Genomic DNA, 14,429 nt, shown 5'->3' with positions numbered 1-14,429 from the left:
TCCAGAGAAACAGTCCAATGTCCACAATGAGGCAGATTAAAATATCAGTTTCCACCAATTACAATGTTGAGAAAATATATTCTGCACTCAGGTATTTTTCTCTTTGCTCTACCTGTTGTGCTTGATTGATTGTATTCATGTACAGTATTATCAGGTTTGATTGGATAGAACATAAGCAAAAGCTCAAAGGCAACTAGTGGTGGGTGATAAATGTTCGGCTTGACAGTCACATCAAGATGCTTGTAAAATGAAGAAAACTCTTCCCGACGTCTCTAAAGCCGATCAGCCCGACACCCCTCTGATCTCTCTAAGCTTCTCTAGCATCAGTACCCCTCCCTATCTCCGTAGCTTCCTCCAATTCCGCAGATGGCCCGCAACAGAATGATTTGGAAGAAACTCTTAGGGATTTTATTATAAAATATCTAGATTCATGAAATACATAAAAATCAGAACCACTCAATGTGTGACAGTGAACAGGTGAATAATGTTCCCAGTGTCTGATGCACCACATCATCAGGTAATGAAAGGCTGTGCAAGAGTGCCTTCACTGATGAAATGTTCACTGGTTAGTGTTGGCAGAGAACGTAAAACATCAGCAATAAGCCATTGGCAATAGGTGACCCTGCTTCAGCCCTAGAGAGAAGGACCCAGCAGCTTTAGGGAGGTGTAGACAGTCCAAGGCCTCTTCTCATAACCATGGGGAGAGGGGTGCCAGAACCTGGGTGGGGACTCGACCAGAAACGTCACCCATTCCTTCTCTCCAGAGATGCTGCCTGGCCCATTGAGTTACTCCAGCAGTTTGTCTGCTTTCGAGTCTCCCTGGAATTTTCTTTTGGTTCCTCACTCGGTCCTGAACTCCGGCACTTTCCCCCGGGATGTAAATAAATGAAAACTAAAACTGGGACGAATGTCCCTGGAGCGTCTGTGGAACATCAGTGGAGATACGGTCAGTAACAATGAGCACAGAGCAGGTATGGTAACAAACCACAGTCTGGGACAGAGAGTCAGGGAGACTGGGGGTGGGGTCACCACTGGTCACAGTAGAACCCCTGGTGTTGAACACGGTTTCTCCTAAGCGGCCCAATGAGAAAAGGATCGAGGTTCCAGTCGGAGGGAAACTCACTCCTATCATCCTCCCTTTGCACTGGAGATGGGCATCGGTCCCCAGTAACTGGGCACGTGCAGAGGCACTCACTGCCCAATGGAGGTAGCAGATGTTCGTGAGTTGGAGTCTCTCTGTCAAGGGGTGACTGAGCTGGTGTCTCTTCTCAGGCGGTGTCTGTGACTGGGGTCTCTCTGTCTGAGTTGCCGAACCACGTCCAATCCATTCTTCAATCACAGCATCTCCGCCATTTCTGTAGGACAGAGAGCAGAGGTGAAGAGACCAGTGAGTGCCCATTGACAGACACTTCTCAGTGTCCCCACTCCAACCCCACTTCCCTCACAAAGCAGCAGCTCGATACACACTGTCCCTGTCCCACTCGACACGTGCGCCCCCGGGGCTTACTCTTGTGAGTCTGCCCATTCCGAGACCCAAATCGTCACGAAATGTCATGAAAACGTCTTGACGACAACACACTTCACAGTAACTGGGTGAGTGGGGGACAGTGTACCCCAGTGACTGGGTCTGTGGGGGACTGTTCTGTTCCCCAGACAGAAAGGACCCACCTGTGGTCCTGAGAAAGGACCCACCTGTGGTCCTTTCTCAGTTCCTGATTCCACTCTGGGGTGTCAGTGATGGGCTACAGGAGACCCCCGCTGGGGACCTTGCTGTTGCTTACCGTTCCTGTTCATCTTATTGTTCTGGCCAGGCTGGGTGACTGACTTTGGATTCCACAAGACTGTAGGGGGATGAACACAGGTTACAAGACTGTAATCAGCAATCTGCTTAATGAAATCCCCTCCACAATCCACATTACAAATTCTTCCCCATCTTCCATTCTCTGCCCATCCCTCTCACAACCCTGCACCTCCCACCTACTCCTCCGAGTCTCCTCTCTCCTGCCCTTTCTATCATCTTGCCCACATTCCCTGCCCCCACCCATCAGCTCCCCCCCCACCCTTCCTACCCCTTGTTCTGCACTCCCCTGATGACCCCACACTGGTGCAGACACTCACAGGTGCAGAATGAAGCACGGCTCTTTGGATCTTCTCGGCACCAGTCGACCCATCCGGCACGCAGCTCGGCCCATGTCACACTCAGCATGCAACGGTAAGCGATGAAGAGGACTACAATAATCGCAATCAGAACCACAATGACGATCAGCATTATCACCCACCACCGCAATCCTGTAGCAGGTGAGGAGAAAAGACTCAGTGACTCCAACCCCATCGTCTCTCCCAGTGACACGGGGTGGACAGATCCACGCCCCCCCCACCCCAGTATCATGCTCCCACTGCCACTCCCATCTCTCCCCACTAAACCCCAAACCAGTGCCTGCCATCTCCCTGTACAGCCAGCCCTGTTGGGCAGGTCCCAGTGGCCAGAACTACATCAGCAACAGGTCGCACGGCCACAGTAGCTCAACCATCTCCCATCTCCCACACGTCCTCACCCCACCTTCGACTCCCCCTTATTTCAACACATTCCCTCCCTGTATACAGTCTGCCCAATCATTAGAATTTCATAGATTAGATTATTTTAACACCAGTGAATGGTGGTCTTACCAGCCCAATCTCTCAGCGACCACTCAGTCGCACAGCATGGAAACAAGCTTTTCAGCCCAATTAGCCCGTGCCGACCAACACTGGTTCCACCTGCCCAAATTTGACCCGTATGTTTCCCAACTTTTCCTGTCTTTTATGTGTTATTCTGCTTCCTGCCTTAACTACCTCCTCGGGCAACTCATTCAATATACCCACCACCTTCTATGAGAAAAAGTTGTCTCTCAAGTTTTTTTCCCCTCTGTCCTCTGGTTCCTCCTTCCGCTACTCTGGGAAAAAAGACTGTACATTCACCCTATCTATTCCTGTCGTGATCTTTTACACCTCTATACAATCCTGGGCTCTAAGGAATAGTGTTCTAGCCTCCTCAACCTCTCCCTGTAACTCAGGCCCTTGTCCTAGCAACTTCTTCATAAATGTTCTCTGCACTCTTTCTACCTTAACAATATCCTTCCAAAAGCATGGTGCACAAAACTGAACACAATAGGGGGGTTGCACGTAAGGTCATCAGGTCAAAGGGCGTGACGCACAAAGCAGCTTAATCCTTCTGGAGGACATGGCAGCTTCCGGCATACACTGTTAACACACGAAACGCGTACTTTCTTACCTGTTAAAATCCGCCGAAATAGTCAATATTTGCGCTGTAAATAATTGTGGAGTGTGACTGAGTGCTCTGAACCAAATGCTCTAGTATTTTTGTTCTGAACCCGAACAGCAAGGTGTAGGCGGCTGAAGGAGCGCATCCCTCGGGACAGCCCCCACTCTCCCCCCTGGAGTCAGCGCTGTCCGGCCACAGCCGCCCTCCACCCACCCTCCCCCTGTGCAACCTCACAGTCACGGGCTGTGGGCTGGCAGCGCCCACACACGGGGCCGCGGCTCCGGGCAGCGGACACACGGGGACGAAAACCCGGAAAAACCTGGAGATAATGGGGTTTAATGGTTTCTCTATTATCACATGTACCAATGTACAATGAAATACTTTTCCGTATAGAATTCGGCACGACTATCCCCGTTCAGGAGCACAATTCCCCAGTTAGTACAGAATATGCAGAGCAGCCCACTGAGTCTATATGCAAGAGGCACCATTTTGGCTCCATTTTACAGTCCCAGCTGCAGCTGATCACAAAAGCCTGTGGCAGCCAGCGACTTCATTTCAATCGTCCTCCGAACCAATGTCACTCACCTGACCCGCTTCAGTCCTTGTACCCCGGGGTGCACCTCCTGCAGTCGACCTTGAGAGCATGGAAGGCAAGATTCCCCCCCCTCGACTTCTTTCTTTCTCGCCAAGATTCAGAAGAAGTTGGTGGAAATACTGGGTCTCTGCTATACTTCCGATTCTCCCGAGTGAGCAGAATGTCGTGAGCATCCGTACCCATATGGTGACACTCCCCCATCGCACTTTGCAAATGTACCTGCATGTTGAACATTCTCCCAGATTGTGACTTAATTTTCCCACAAGGGCACTGTCTTCAGCATGACACACAGCTCAGCATGGAGATCACCAGACTTTTCACAATTCATGCACTCTGCTATTTCTAGACTGGAGAAGTCCATGTCCCTAGTATAGTTTTGTTTAGGTTAGGTTAGTTTAGAGATACAGCGTGGAAACAGGCCATTCGGCCCAGCGAGTAACACCAACCAGCCATCCCCGCACATTAACACCATCATTTACACTTATACCAAGCTAATTAACCTACAAAGCTGTATGTCTTTGATTGGTGGGAGGAACCCAAAGATCTTGGAGAAAACGCACGTGGTCACGGGGAGAATGTACAAACTCCGCACAGACAACACACATGGTCGGGATCGAACCCGGGTCTCTGGAGCTGCACGTGCTGTAAGGCAGCAACTTTACTGCTGCGCCACCATGCCGCCCTGTAGCTATGCGAGAGGTTGCAGCCCATACACGAGTATTTACAGGGTTCTTCCTCAGGTTGTGTTGTACTTCAGCCCCACTCTCCTGATCTTTGGGCACCTGCTACTGAGGGGAGTGGATTATTCAGATGATCTTCAACGGATCATCCATCTGCTGCTGGGCTTGACCAAGGTGGATATTCATGGGAGCAGGCAGTGGGCTGTGGAAGGTTGGTGTCCACTGGCTCCTTGGAGCTTTCTGGGACCGGTGAGGACTGAAGTGCATCCTTAAGTCGAGAATCATGTGAGTATTGTGATGGAAATTAATTGGTAATAGATGACAGGGGAAGATATTATGTTTCCTTAAGTTCAGGTGGTTAAAAAGGGGTAATGACTGAGATATAGATTGAGTGAACTACAGGAAATTTTTCCAACACAGGTTTAGGACAAGGCGGAAATTTAAAGGGGATGCAACAGGGACATACTTTACCCTGACTGTGGTAAGTACCTGGACCACATTTCCGAAGAGTGATGAAAGCAGAGTCATCAGCAGAATTTAAGAAGTGTCTAATCGAGCACGTATCGCCCAGGCACAGAAGGCTATGGGACAAGTCCTGTGAGATGGGATTAATAAGATACAGACAAAAAGATGCAAAGTGCTGGAGTAAATCAGCAGGTCAGGCAGCAGCTCTGGAGAACATAGATTGAAATGTGAAGCCAGAGGAAGGGAGATGGGTGGAACTAACCAATTTTAGGTAGTTAACCAACAACAACCCTTTTCCCTGTCCCAGTCCCCTGCCACCCATATCACTTCCCCTCACTCCAAATTTAATGTCTCTTCTCTCTGTATCGCAAAGCCTTTTGTCTTCCCATCTCTGGAATGTGCCCAACTATATGCCAATCAAAACTCCCTCACCTGCATCCACCGATCACTTGCCACCCCCCATCCAGTTTTCACCCCCCTACTATAATCAACCCGAAATGTTACCCATTCCTTCTCTCCAGAGATGCTGCCTGTCTCACTGAGTTACTCCAGCATTTTGTGTCTACCTCCAACATTCTTGAAAGGTGCTGCTTGACCCGTTGAGTTACTCCAGTACTTAGTGTATTTTATGGGGGATTCATAATGAGGTGTCCCGCTAGTTGGCGTTGACATGATTGGCCAAATGCCCTGTATGACCAATCACTAATATTTAAATAAACCACTTTCTTTTCTTAAAACTTCTCCAAACCAAACCCAATTCCCCCACTGACACTCACCAGGGTGTTCACAGATGTCCTTCAGCAGGATCTCTGCTTTGTTCTTACTGATTGGGTTACTGGCCTCGCACTTGTACACAATGCCCGCGTCCGCTCCACTGTGATGAATCTCTACCGTATCTCTGTTTTCCTGGAAGTAATGGATGCTGTCGTTTCCCAGAGGTTCACTGTTCTTCCACCAACTGAATCTGGTGGGGTTGCCCAAGGTCACGGAGCAGGTCAGGAGGAAGAAGTTGCAGATACTGGTGATGTTCTTTGCCTTGACCTGTGTTCCTGATATTTGCTCTGAGGTTGGAACGGAATTAAAGATGAGTAAAGGAGATCCTTGTGGATCCAACTTTCCCCCTTCCAAAAATCCCCAACTTTCCCCCATCGCCAACAGCCACAAGTGAATTTCAAGCCGATCCCATTAATTTCCTTCCACCAGTTTAAACTCTTCTCCTCATCCCCACCCTCTTCAGTTCAGCCCACTGGTGCAGGAGGAAGTCTGTACATGTGCTGCGCTTCCTTCCCGACCACTGCCCACACTCATCAACAATGTCATAAATCTTCTCAGCCACTAAACGTAGCCTCTGGTGGAGAGAATTCCAAAGACACACCCCTATGAGTAAATAAATTACTCCCTTTCTCTGTCCTGAAAGGTCAACTCCTTATTCTGAGAATGTAACCACTGAGTCCGGGTACCTCAACTTACATCTTACATGGGTGGTGCATGACTGGTCCATGTGGATGGCAATGAGGAGGAGAGCTCCAGGCTGCAGAGAGGTGGAGATGGGCTGGTCAGCTGAGTAGGGTTGTGGTAAATAGAGTTTAATGGATGGAAGTACGAGGTGATACAATTGGAGAGTTGAAACGGGTCCAGACGATAGGCAATAAATGGGAGGGTGGGAGTGTGGTGGAGGACACAAGGAGCTGGAAGCGAAGATCCCTGATGGAGTTGGGATATCAGCATGGGTTAATCAGGCAGACAGGATGCTTTGCTTTCATTGAGATGGAAGTATAGGAGGAAGGAGAGAATGCTGGAGCCGTGCCCAACACTGACGACAGTTCTCGTCACCACATCCCGGGAGGAACAGGCTTGTGTTGGAGGATACAGAGGGGATTTATTAGGATTTTACAGACTGGGATATTATCGCTGTGCAGAATCATGGGAGAGGCCGAGTTGTTTTCCCCGGAATAGAGGCGGCTAGAGGAAAGAGTTTGAGGGGTGTAAAATAATGAGGGGACTGGGCACAGTCAACAGGAAGGAGCAGTTTCCCTGAACAGAGGGGCGGATGCACAGGAATCGGGGCCAGGATCAGAGCTTGGATGAAGAGAGTCGGGGTCGAGGACTCACTGATTGATGGGGAGGGATGGGTGAACCAAGGAGTTGTGGAGGGAGCAGGCTCTGTAGAAGGCGGAAAGGGTTGGAAATAGGAAGATGCGACTGGTGGTAGAATCACTGAGGTGATGGAAATGTCAGATGATGTGTCGGATGCGGAGCCTGGCCACATGAAAGGCGAGGACCAGCAGTACTCTTTCCTTATTGAAACTCTGGGGGGAGGGGAAGCGAGAGCAGAACTATCGGACACAGAGGAGATGAGGGTGAGGGATCCACCTATGACAGCAGGGGGACAAACACGTTACTAAAGAAAGAGGACATCTCGGATATCCTAGAATGGAAAGCCTCACTTGGGACCAGATGCGGCAGAGATGGAGGAATTGAGAGTAGGGGTTAGCGATTTTGCAAGAGGCAGGGTGGGAAAAAGTGTAGTCCAGATAACCATGGGAATCGTTAGTTTTGAGGTAGACATCAGCCGATTGTCTTGTGGTGGATACAGAGAAATCAAGAAAGAGGAGAGTGTCAGAGATAGTCTAGATAAATTTGAGTGCCGGGTGTAAGTTAGTGGTGAAGTTAATAAAGTCCATGAGTCTGCAAGGGTGCAGGAGACAGCTCCAATGTATCCATCGATGTAGCGGAGAAAGAGTCGGGAGATGATGCCAGTGTATGTTTGGAATAATGGTTGTTCGATGAAACCGACAAAGAGCCAGGCATAGGTGTGGCCCATGATTATATCTTTAAATTGGAGAACTTGAAAGGAGTCAAGAGAGAAGTTGTTGAGGGCGAGGATGAGTTTCACCAGGTGGAGGAGAGCGTTAGTAGAGAGATTGAACTCTGGAATTCTCTGCCACAGAAGATAGTTGAGGCCAGTTCATTGGCTATATTTAAGAGGGAGTTAGATGTGGCCCTTATGGCTAAAGGGATCAGGGGGTATGGAGAGAAGGCAGGTACAAGATACCGAGTTGGATGATCAGCCATGATCATATTGAATTGCGGTGCAGGCTCGAAGGGCCGAATGGCCTACTCCTGCACCTATTTTCTATGTATCTATGATTGAGTCTCTGTTTGAGAAAGAACCGGATATCTTCATAACTTTCCTGGTGAGAGATGGAGATTTAAAGCGACAGGACCTCCATGATAAAGATGAGGCAATGGGGTTGGCGCTAGAAATTGAACATTATTAAAGAGCTGAAAGGTGTGTGTAGTGTCTCAGATGTAGGTGGGAATGGACTGGACAAGGGAAGGGGGGTGCGGGGGATAGGATAGAATCAAGGCATGTGGAGATGAGTTTAGTGGGGCAGGAGGAGGTAGAAACAATGGGTCTGCAACTCAGCACTTCTGGCTGTATGATCAACTTTGTCTCCAGCACTCACATGCTGGGCCCCAGTATCGCCGAAGATGTTCTTGGAGACTCCTCATCCATGAGCTGTTGAATTGTCCACGACCATTGATGGCCAGATCTGGAAGGAGTGTTTAGGTTTGATCTAATCTGTGCTGACCCTACTTCAGACCGATTGTGGTAGGAAGGAAGAAAGCTGGAAGAGAGAGGGGAGGCAGGACAAAGCTGGCGAGTGTTAGGTGGACACAGGCGAGGGGGGTGGGGTTTGGATAGACAGATGGTTCGACAAAGCCCAGAGATATAAAGACAAAAGGTGTGAGATAAGGATAGGAGGGGCAAAGAGTAAAGCCGGAGGTAGGAATATAGATTGAAGTGGAGGGGGATGGGGAGAGGATGGGTACGAGTGTAGGTGGGGGCACAGGGAAGGGGGGAGTGAAGAAAAAGAAAGCCAAATTTAGTGGAAAGGGCGAGGGGGGGGGGGTTGTAGGTTAGTTACCTAAAATTGGAAAATTCAATGTTCATACCGTTAGGTTGTAAGTTACCCTAGCAGAATAGGAGGTACTGTTCCTCCAATGTCCGTGTGGTCTCACTGTGGCAATGGAGAAGGCCAAGGACACAAAGGTCAGTATGGGAATGGGAAGAAGAGTCAAAATGGTTAGCAACCAAGAGATCCAGCAGGCCTGTTGGGAATACTGGGTGGAGGTGGGAGAGGAGGTATCGGATCAGATGTTACATCTCCTGCAGTCGCAGAGGAACGTATCTGGGGAGGGGGTGGTTTGGGTGGAAAGGGATGCATGAACCAAGGGATAAGATTTAGAAACATAAAAAATAGTTGCAGGAGTTGGTCATTTGGCCCTTCCAGTGCAGCGTAGGTTCACCAGGTTAATTCCCTGGGATGGCTGGACATATGATGAAATAATGGGTCGTCTGGGCTTGTATTCACTGGAATTTAAATGGATGAGAGGGGATATTATTGAAATATATAACATTCTTAAAGGATTAGACCGAATAGATGCAGAAAAAAATGTTCCTGATGTTGGGGGAGTCCAGAACCAGGGGTCACAGTTTAAGAATAAGGGACTGAGATAATTTAGGACTGAGATGAGCCAGAAAGTTGTGAATGTGGAATTGTCTACCACAGAAGGCAGTGGAAGCCAATTCACTGGATGTTTTCAAGAGAGAGTTAGATTTAGCTCTTGGGGCTAAAGGAATCAAAGGATATGGGGGAAAAGCGGGAATGGGGTACTGATTTTAGACGATCAGCCCTAATCATATTGAATGGCGGTGCTGGCTCAAACAGCTTAATTTGCCTACTCCTGCACATATTTTTCCATGTTTCTGTTTCCCCCTGTCCCTTGATTCAGTTAGCCCTAAGATCCTGCTGCATTCCCTCAACAACAAGAATGTCCTTCCTCAAATTAGGAGACCAAAACTGCACACAATACTCCAAGTGCGATCTCATCAGGGCCCTGTATAACTGCAGTAAGACCTCCTTGCTCCTATACTCAAATCCTCTCGCTATGAAGGCCAACTTTCTTCACTGCCTGCTGTACGGACCTGCATGCTTCCTTTCAGTGAATGATGTAAAAGGACATCTCGGTCTCATTGCACCTCCCCTTTCACTAATCTGACACCATTCAGATAATCTGCCTTCTTGTTCAGGCCACCAAAGTGGATAACCTCACATTTATCCACCTTCGACCGCATCTGCCCACTCACCCAACCTATGCAAGTCACCCTGCAGCCTTATAGAACCTCCTCGCAGCTCACACTGCCACCCAGCTTTGTATCATCCACAAACTTGGAGATGTTACATTTAATTCCTTCGTCTAAATCGTTTATATTGTAAATAACTGGGGTCCCAGCACTGAGCCTCGTGTCACCCCACTAGTTACTGCCTGCCATTCTGAAAAGGACTTGTTAAATCTTACTCTTTGCTTCCTGTCCGCCAACTAGTTCTCTGTCCATGTCAATACCTTACTCCCAATACCATGTGCTCTAATTTTGCACTCTAATCTCTTGTATGGGACCTTGTCAAAGGCTTTTTGAAAGTCTGGATACCCCACATCCACTGGCTCTCCCTTATCCATTCTACTTGTTACATCCTCAAAAAATTCCAGATTAGTCAAGCATGATTTCCCCTTCATAAATCCATGCTGACTTTGACAGATCCTGTCATTGCCTTCCAAATGTGCTGCTATTACATTTTTAATAATTACATCTTTAATAATCGACTCAAACATCTTCCCCACTACCGATGTCAGGCTAACTGGTCTGTTCTCCCAGCTCCGATTCTCCCTCCAGTCACTGAACTCTTCTGCTGACTGCCTCTCTCATCTCCTCAGCTAACAGAACATGACAGACCACGTCTTTGACCTGGGGGTGCAGTGGGAACTAGTTAATGCGATCCACAGTTTAGGTCCTTCTGCCTTGGAGCCACGGGGTTCCCCGTTGACAGTTCTATCCTTCGCGGTCCCTGGCTCAGTCTCCGGCGATGTGGTGGGTCTGTCCCCCAGCCTGGCACTGCTCTAGTCCTACAACACTAGGACCGTGACCGAGGGGGGTTCAATAAACTGGGGAATGCCCAGGATTTGCCCTCACCCATTAATTAGGGGGGTTCAGGAGCCAGTGAAACGCAGGACCTCCGCGGCAATCTCACTCACCGTACACCTCCAGTCGGACTCTCGTTAGAATTTCAGATCCTGAATTTGTTACAAAAATCACCTCGTAATCAGCAGTGTCTTCTATCCGTAGATCACGGATTTCCAGTTCATATTTCCCAACTTTAAAAGTTACCCGTTTTTTGTACTCCATAGTACCAAAGTATTCAATGTTGTTCTTTGAGTATTCCGCTATCCTGATATTGGGTAACCGTTTCCACACCACCTCAGTAACATGTGGTCCAATAGCCATCCCAGTAGGTAACAAGGCCATTTGTCCCACAGTTCTGATCACAGGGCGAGGGTCAGCCCCAGTCCCAGCTGAGGAGACAAGAGAGGCAGTTAGAAGAGTTCAGTGACTGGAGGAGGAATCGGAGCTGGGAGAATCACAGAGCACAGGAGCAGGGCATGCGGCCCATCGTCTGGCTCCCAGCTCTGTGAGAGACCGGCCCACAATTCCTACATCACACAGTGAGCCCACGGGGGCAACAGAGTGAAGATTCTCTGCACCCGGGGCTGAGGAAGGAAGTTACAGCCTGCAGCCAGATATCGACGGGCGGGTCAGGGGGCAGACACGGCAAATGGGACCCAGTCTGGTGAAGGGCTGAGGGTTTACGAAATTCCATCAGTGCACAGGTTAGATACAGAGGGAAGCTCCTCTAAACTGTCCTACACAGGCTGGACATGGAGGTTGTCCTCTCCACTTACATTGACAGCATGATCCTCACGAACACAGATCCTGTTTAGTCGTGGAAGATGCGCAAGTGCCAGTGGGACTTATTGGCCTCATCCTCCACACAAATCAATTTGGATAAGTCTTTTGTACTCTCACTACCGCAAGTCAAATCCTGGGGTCTACCTTGAGCCAGTAGAGACCCAGTGATTCCCCTTGTCCCAAAAGGAATCCATCAAATTCTTCTGGACCTTGGTGGCGTGGGGAATGGCCAAAGTGTCTAACGGGTACAACGGCATGGAGGTCACCAGTTGGTTTTTAACCAGTGCTCAGTCCGTGTAGGAAAGCACTCAGAGCAGTTCTGCCAGGTGATGAATTTCACCACCAAATCCTGCCCGTTTGCTGGCTATGTTTCATCAACGGGGCTCAGGTAGACGCCCCGGTAGAGGAGGGGGGGGTGCGGCAAGCAAAAGGTCTCATCTATTCTAGCAGGGAGTCCAGCTGCCAAGGATCCGTAATGTTTATCGCAATTGATCTGAACACAGGACGTGTCTGAAATACTCTGTAGCACTTGCATACCCTCTGCAGATTTGCAAACAGTTGTAACTATTCTGTCTGGCTGCACTGAGTGTCTCTCCTCCTGAAACCCTACAGCTTCTCCACGATCTACAAAACACGTCGGGATGTGATGGAACACTCTCCGCCTGCCTGGGTGATTGAAGCTCCCAACAACTCTCGAGATGTTCAACATCATCAAGAACAAAGCACGTGCTCGATCAGCTCCCCATCCAGTGCCCTAAACACTCCCTCCACTACTGGTTTAGAGTGGCTGCAGTTGTAGTTATACACAACACTGAAACGCACTCATCAGCCCAACTCACCAATGCCGATCATGCTGCCTACCTAAGCTAGTCCCCATTGTTTCGCCTATATCCCTCAGTTTCTATCCATGTATCGTTCCTTTAATTGTAAACGTATCCAGTTTTACCACTTCCACTGGCAGCCTGATCCATACATCCACCATGCTCTGTGAAAAACTTGCCCCTCATGGCCCCTTTAATTTTTTTCCCCATCTCACCTTTGCCCTCCAGTTGTAGCTGTCTCAGTCAATAAAACCTCCTCCGATTACAACCCTATTATTCCAACACCTATCTGCAATCTCCCTAATTCCTCCAAAAGTACGATCCTACAAAAATACAAAAAGTGATCACTCCTTACAATTTCTAAATTCTATCCATATGGCCTCACAGAACATTCTTCAAGCAATATTCTCTGTATCTGTGCTCCAGAGCACTGAGATGCCAGTGCCCACCAATATTGCTGTAATAACCATATTATCCCAGTCCCATGCTGTTATACAAAATACGCTGCATTTTCTCACCTGGATGAGAACCCCTCAAACCCACCACCTCTCCCACTGGGAAGGGACAAGTGCAAGGGAACACCACCACTTGTAGGTTCCTCTCCAAGTCACACACTAACTCTGCCAGGCTGACCAGACCATCTCAGACCACCTGCACTCTTGGAGCTCGCCTCCTCACTGCCATCCGCATGGACAATTCTTGTTCCGTCTAAAATCTCTTTTATCATTTGCTCCCTCCCACGGAGCCCATTGTGGATCCAGTTTGCTGTTCTCGCTCGGGTCCTCTGGCCTTTTGCTTTCTTCACCAGCCTAATAAAGACTGATGAAGAAAATCATAACTTGTCAAAAGCCAAGGAGGCAGAGATAGAGTGGAGAAATACAGAGAGGCTGCGATTATTGGAGGTCTGGAGGGAGGGAGGGAGGGAGGGGTGGGTGGAGGCAGGGATCTGTTTTTCCTATCTCGGGGCTTAAGAAGTTGGAGTCACGGGTGGTTTGGAAGGGATTGGCTGGAAGCTAAATCCGATGTGAGTTTACCCACCCAGACAGACGGCAAACACGGCGGCCCGGAACAGGCAGGTGAGCGCCATCTTCAACCCTCTCCTGGAGCAAAGATAATCGAGCGGAGCAGGATGGGTTATGTTGTTGGGAAGAACTTCCGGTTCACTGTGGCGGGAACATTCCCGAAGGAAAGGCGTCGGGAAGCGGATCGTGAGCTCAGTGTCTGTGGGCCCCGAGTCTCCGAAACCGGCAAACTCCCCCTTCCTCTGCTCGTCCTTTATACCCCAACCTCTTCTCCTCCTCCTTCACCTTTACTCTGCCCGTCTGCCTCTCTCGCCTCTTCCATCTCCCCCCCCCCCCCAGTTGAACTGGAGAAACAAGGAGCTGTAGATGTTGGTTTACAAACACAGACACAAAACACACGCTGGAATAACAGCGAATCAGGCAGTGTAGTTTAGTTTAGAGATACAGCGTGGAAACAGGCCCTTCGGCCCACCAAGCCCCTGCCGACCCGTGTACTATCTCTATCCTACACACTGGAGGACAACTATGTGGGGAAAACACGGCCGGAACACCCAGAGAAAGCCCACGTGGTCACAGGGACAACGTACAAACTCCGCATAGACAGCAACCATAGTCAGGATCGAATCTGGGTCTCTGGCGCCTTAAGGCAGCTACTCCGCCACTGTGTTGCCCTATCTCTAGAGAACATGGAAAGGTGACTTATTCACATACTGGACCAAGTGCAGACCCGTTGGGTCTGTTTCCCCAACGTGCGTTTGCTGGGGGGGGAGGGG

General features: G+C 49.2%; 2 protein-coding genes across 5 annotated transcripts in view; both read right to left on the bottom strand.

Annotated features, from left to right (window-relative positions):
* LOC116986867 (SLAM family member 5-like) overlaps window positions 1–14,429 on the bottom strand; it is a 361,696-nt gene that overhangs the window by 248,986 nt on the left and 98,281 nt on the right. The window lies entirely within an intron of this gene.
* LOC116986865 (T-lymphocyte surface antigen Ly-9-like) lies at window positions 386–13,768 on the bottom strand. Of its 4 annotated transcripts, none has more exons than XM_033042625.1 (6): window positions 13,669–13,768; window positions 11,102–11,419; window positions 5,779–6,063; window positions 2,119–2,295; window positions 1,782–1,841; window positions 386–1,355 (listed from the first exon to the last, which is right to left on the bottom strand). In XM_033042625.1, exons 2-6 carry the CDS (start codon window positions 11,370–11,372, stop codon window positions 1,336–1,338), a joined length of 813 nt encoding a protein of 270 aa, XP_032898516.1. In that variant the 5' UTR covers window positions 11,373–11,419; window positions 13,669–13,768; the 3' UTR covers window positions 386–1,335. The 4 variants fall into 4 exon arrangements, with proteins under 4 accessions (XP_032898516.1, XP_032898513.1, XP_032898514.1 ...); XM_033042622.1 differs by having other exon boundaries at window positions 13,673–13,754; XM_033042623.1 differs by having other exon boundaries at window positions 2,119–2,289; window positions 13,673–13,754.

This window comes from Amblyraja radiata, chromosome 24 (genome assembly GCF_010909765.2).
Source record: "Amblyraja radiata isolate CabotCenter1 chromosome 24, sAmbRad1.1.pri, whole genome shotgun sequence".
In the NCBI taxonomy this organism is placed as follows: domain Eukaryota; kingdom Metazoa; phylum Chordata; class Chondrichthyes; order Rajiformes; family Rajidae; genus Amblyraja; species Amblyraja radiata.
Note: the sequence above shows the minus strand (reverse complement) of the source record. Positions and strands in the feature narration are given on the sequence as shown.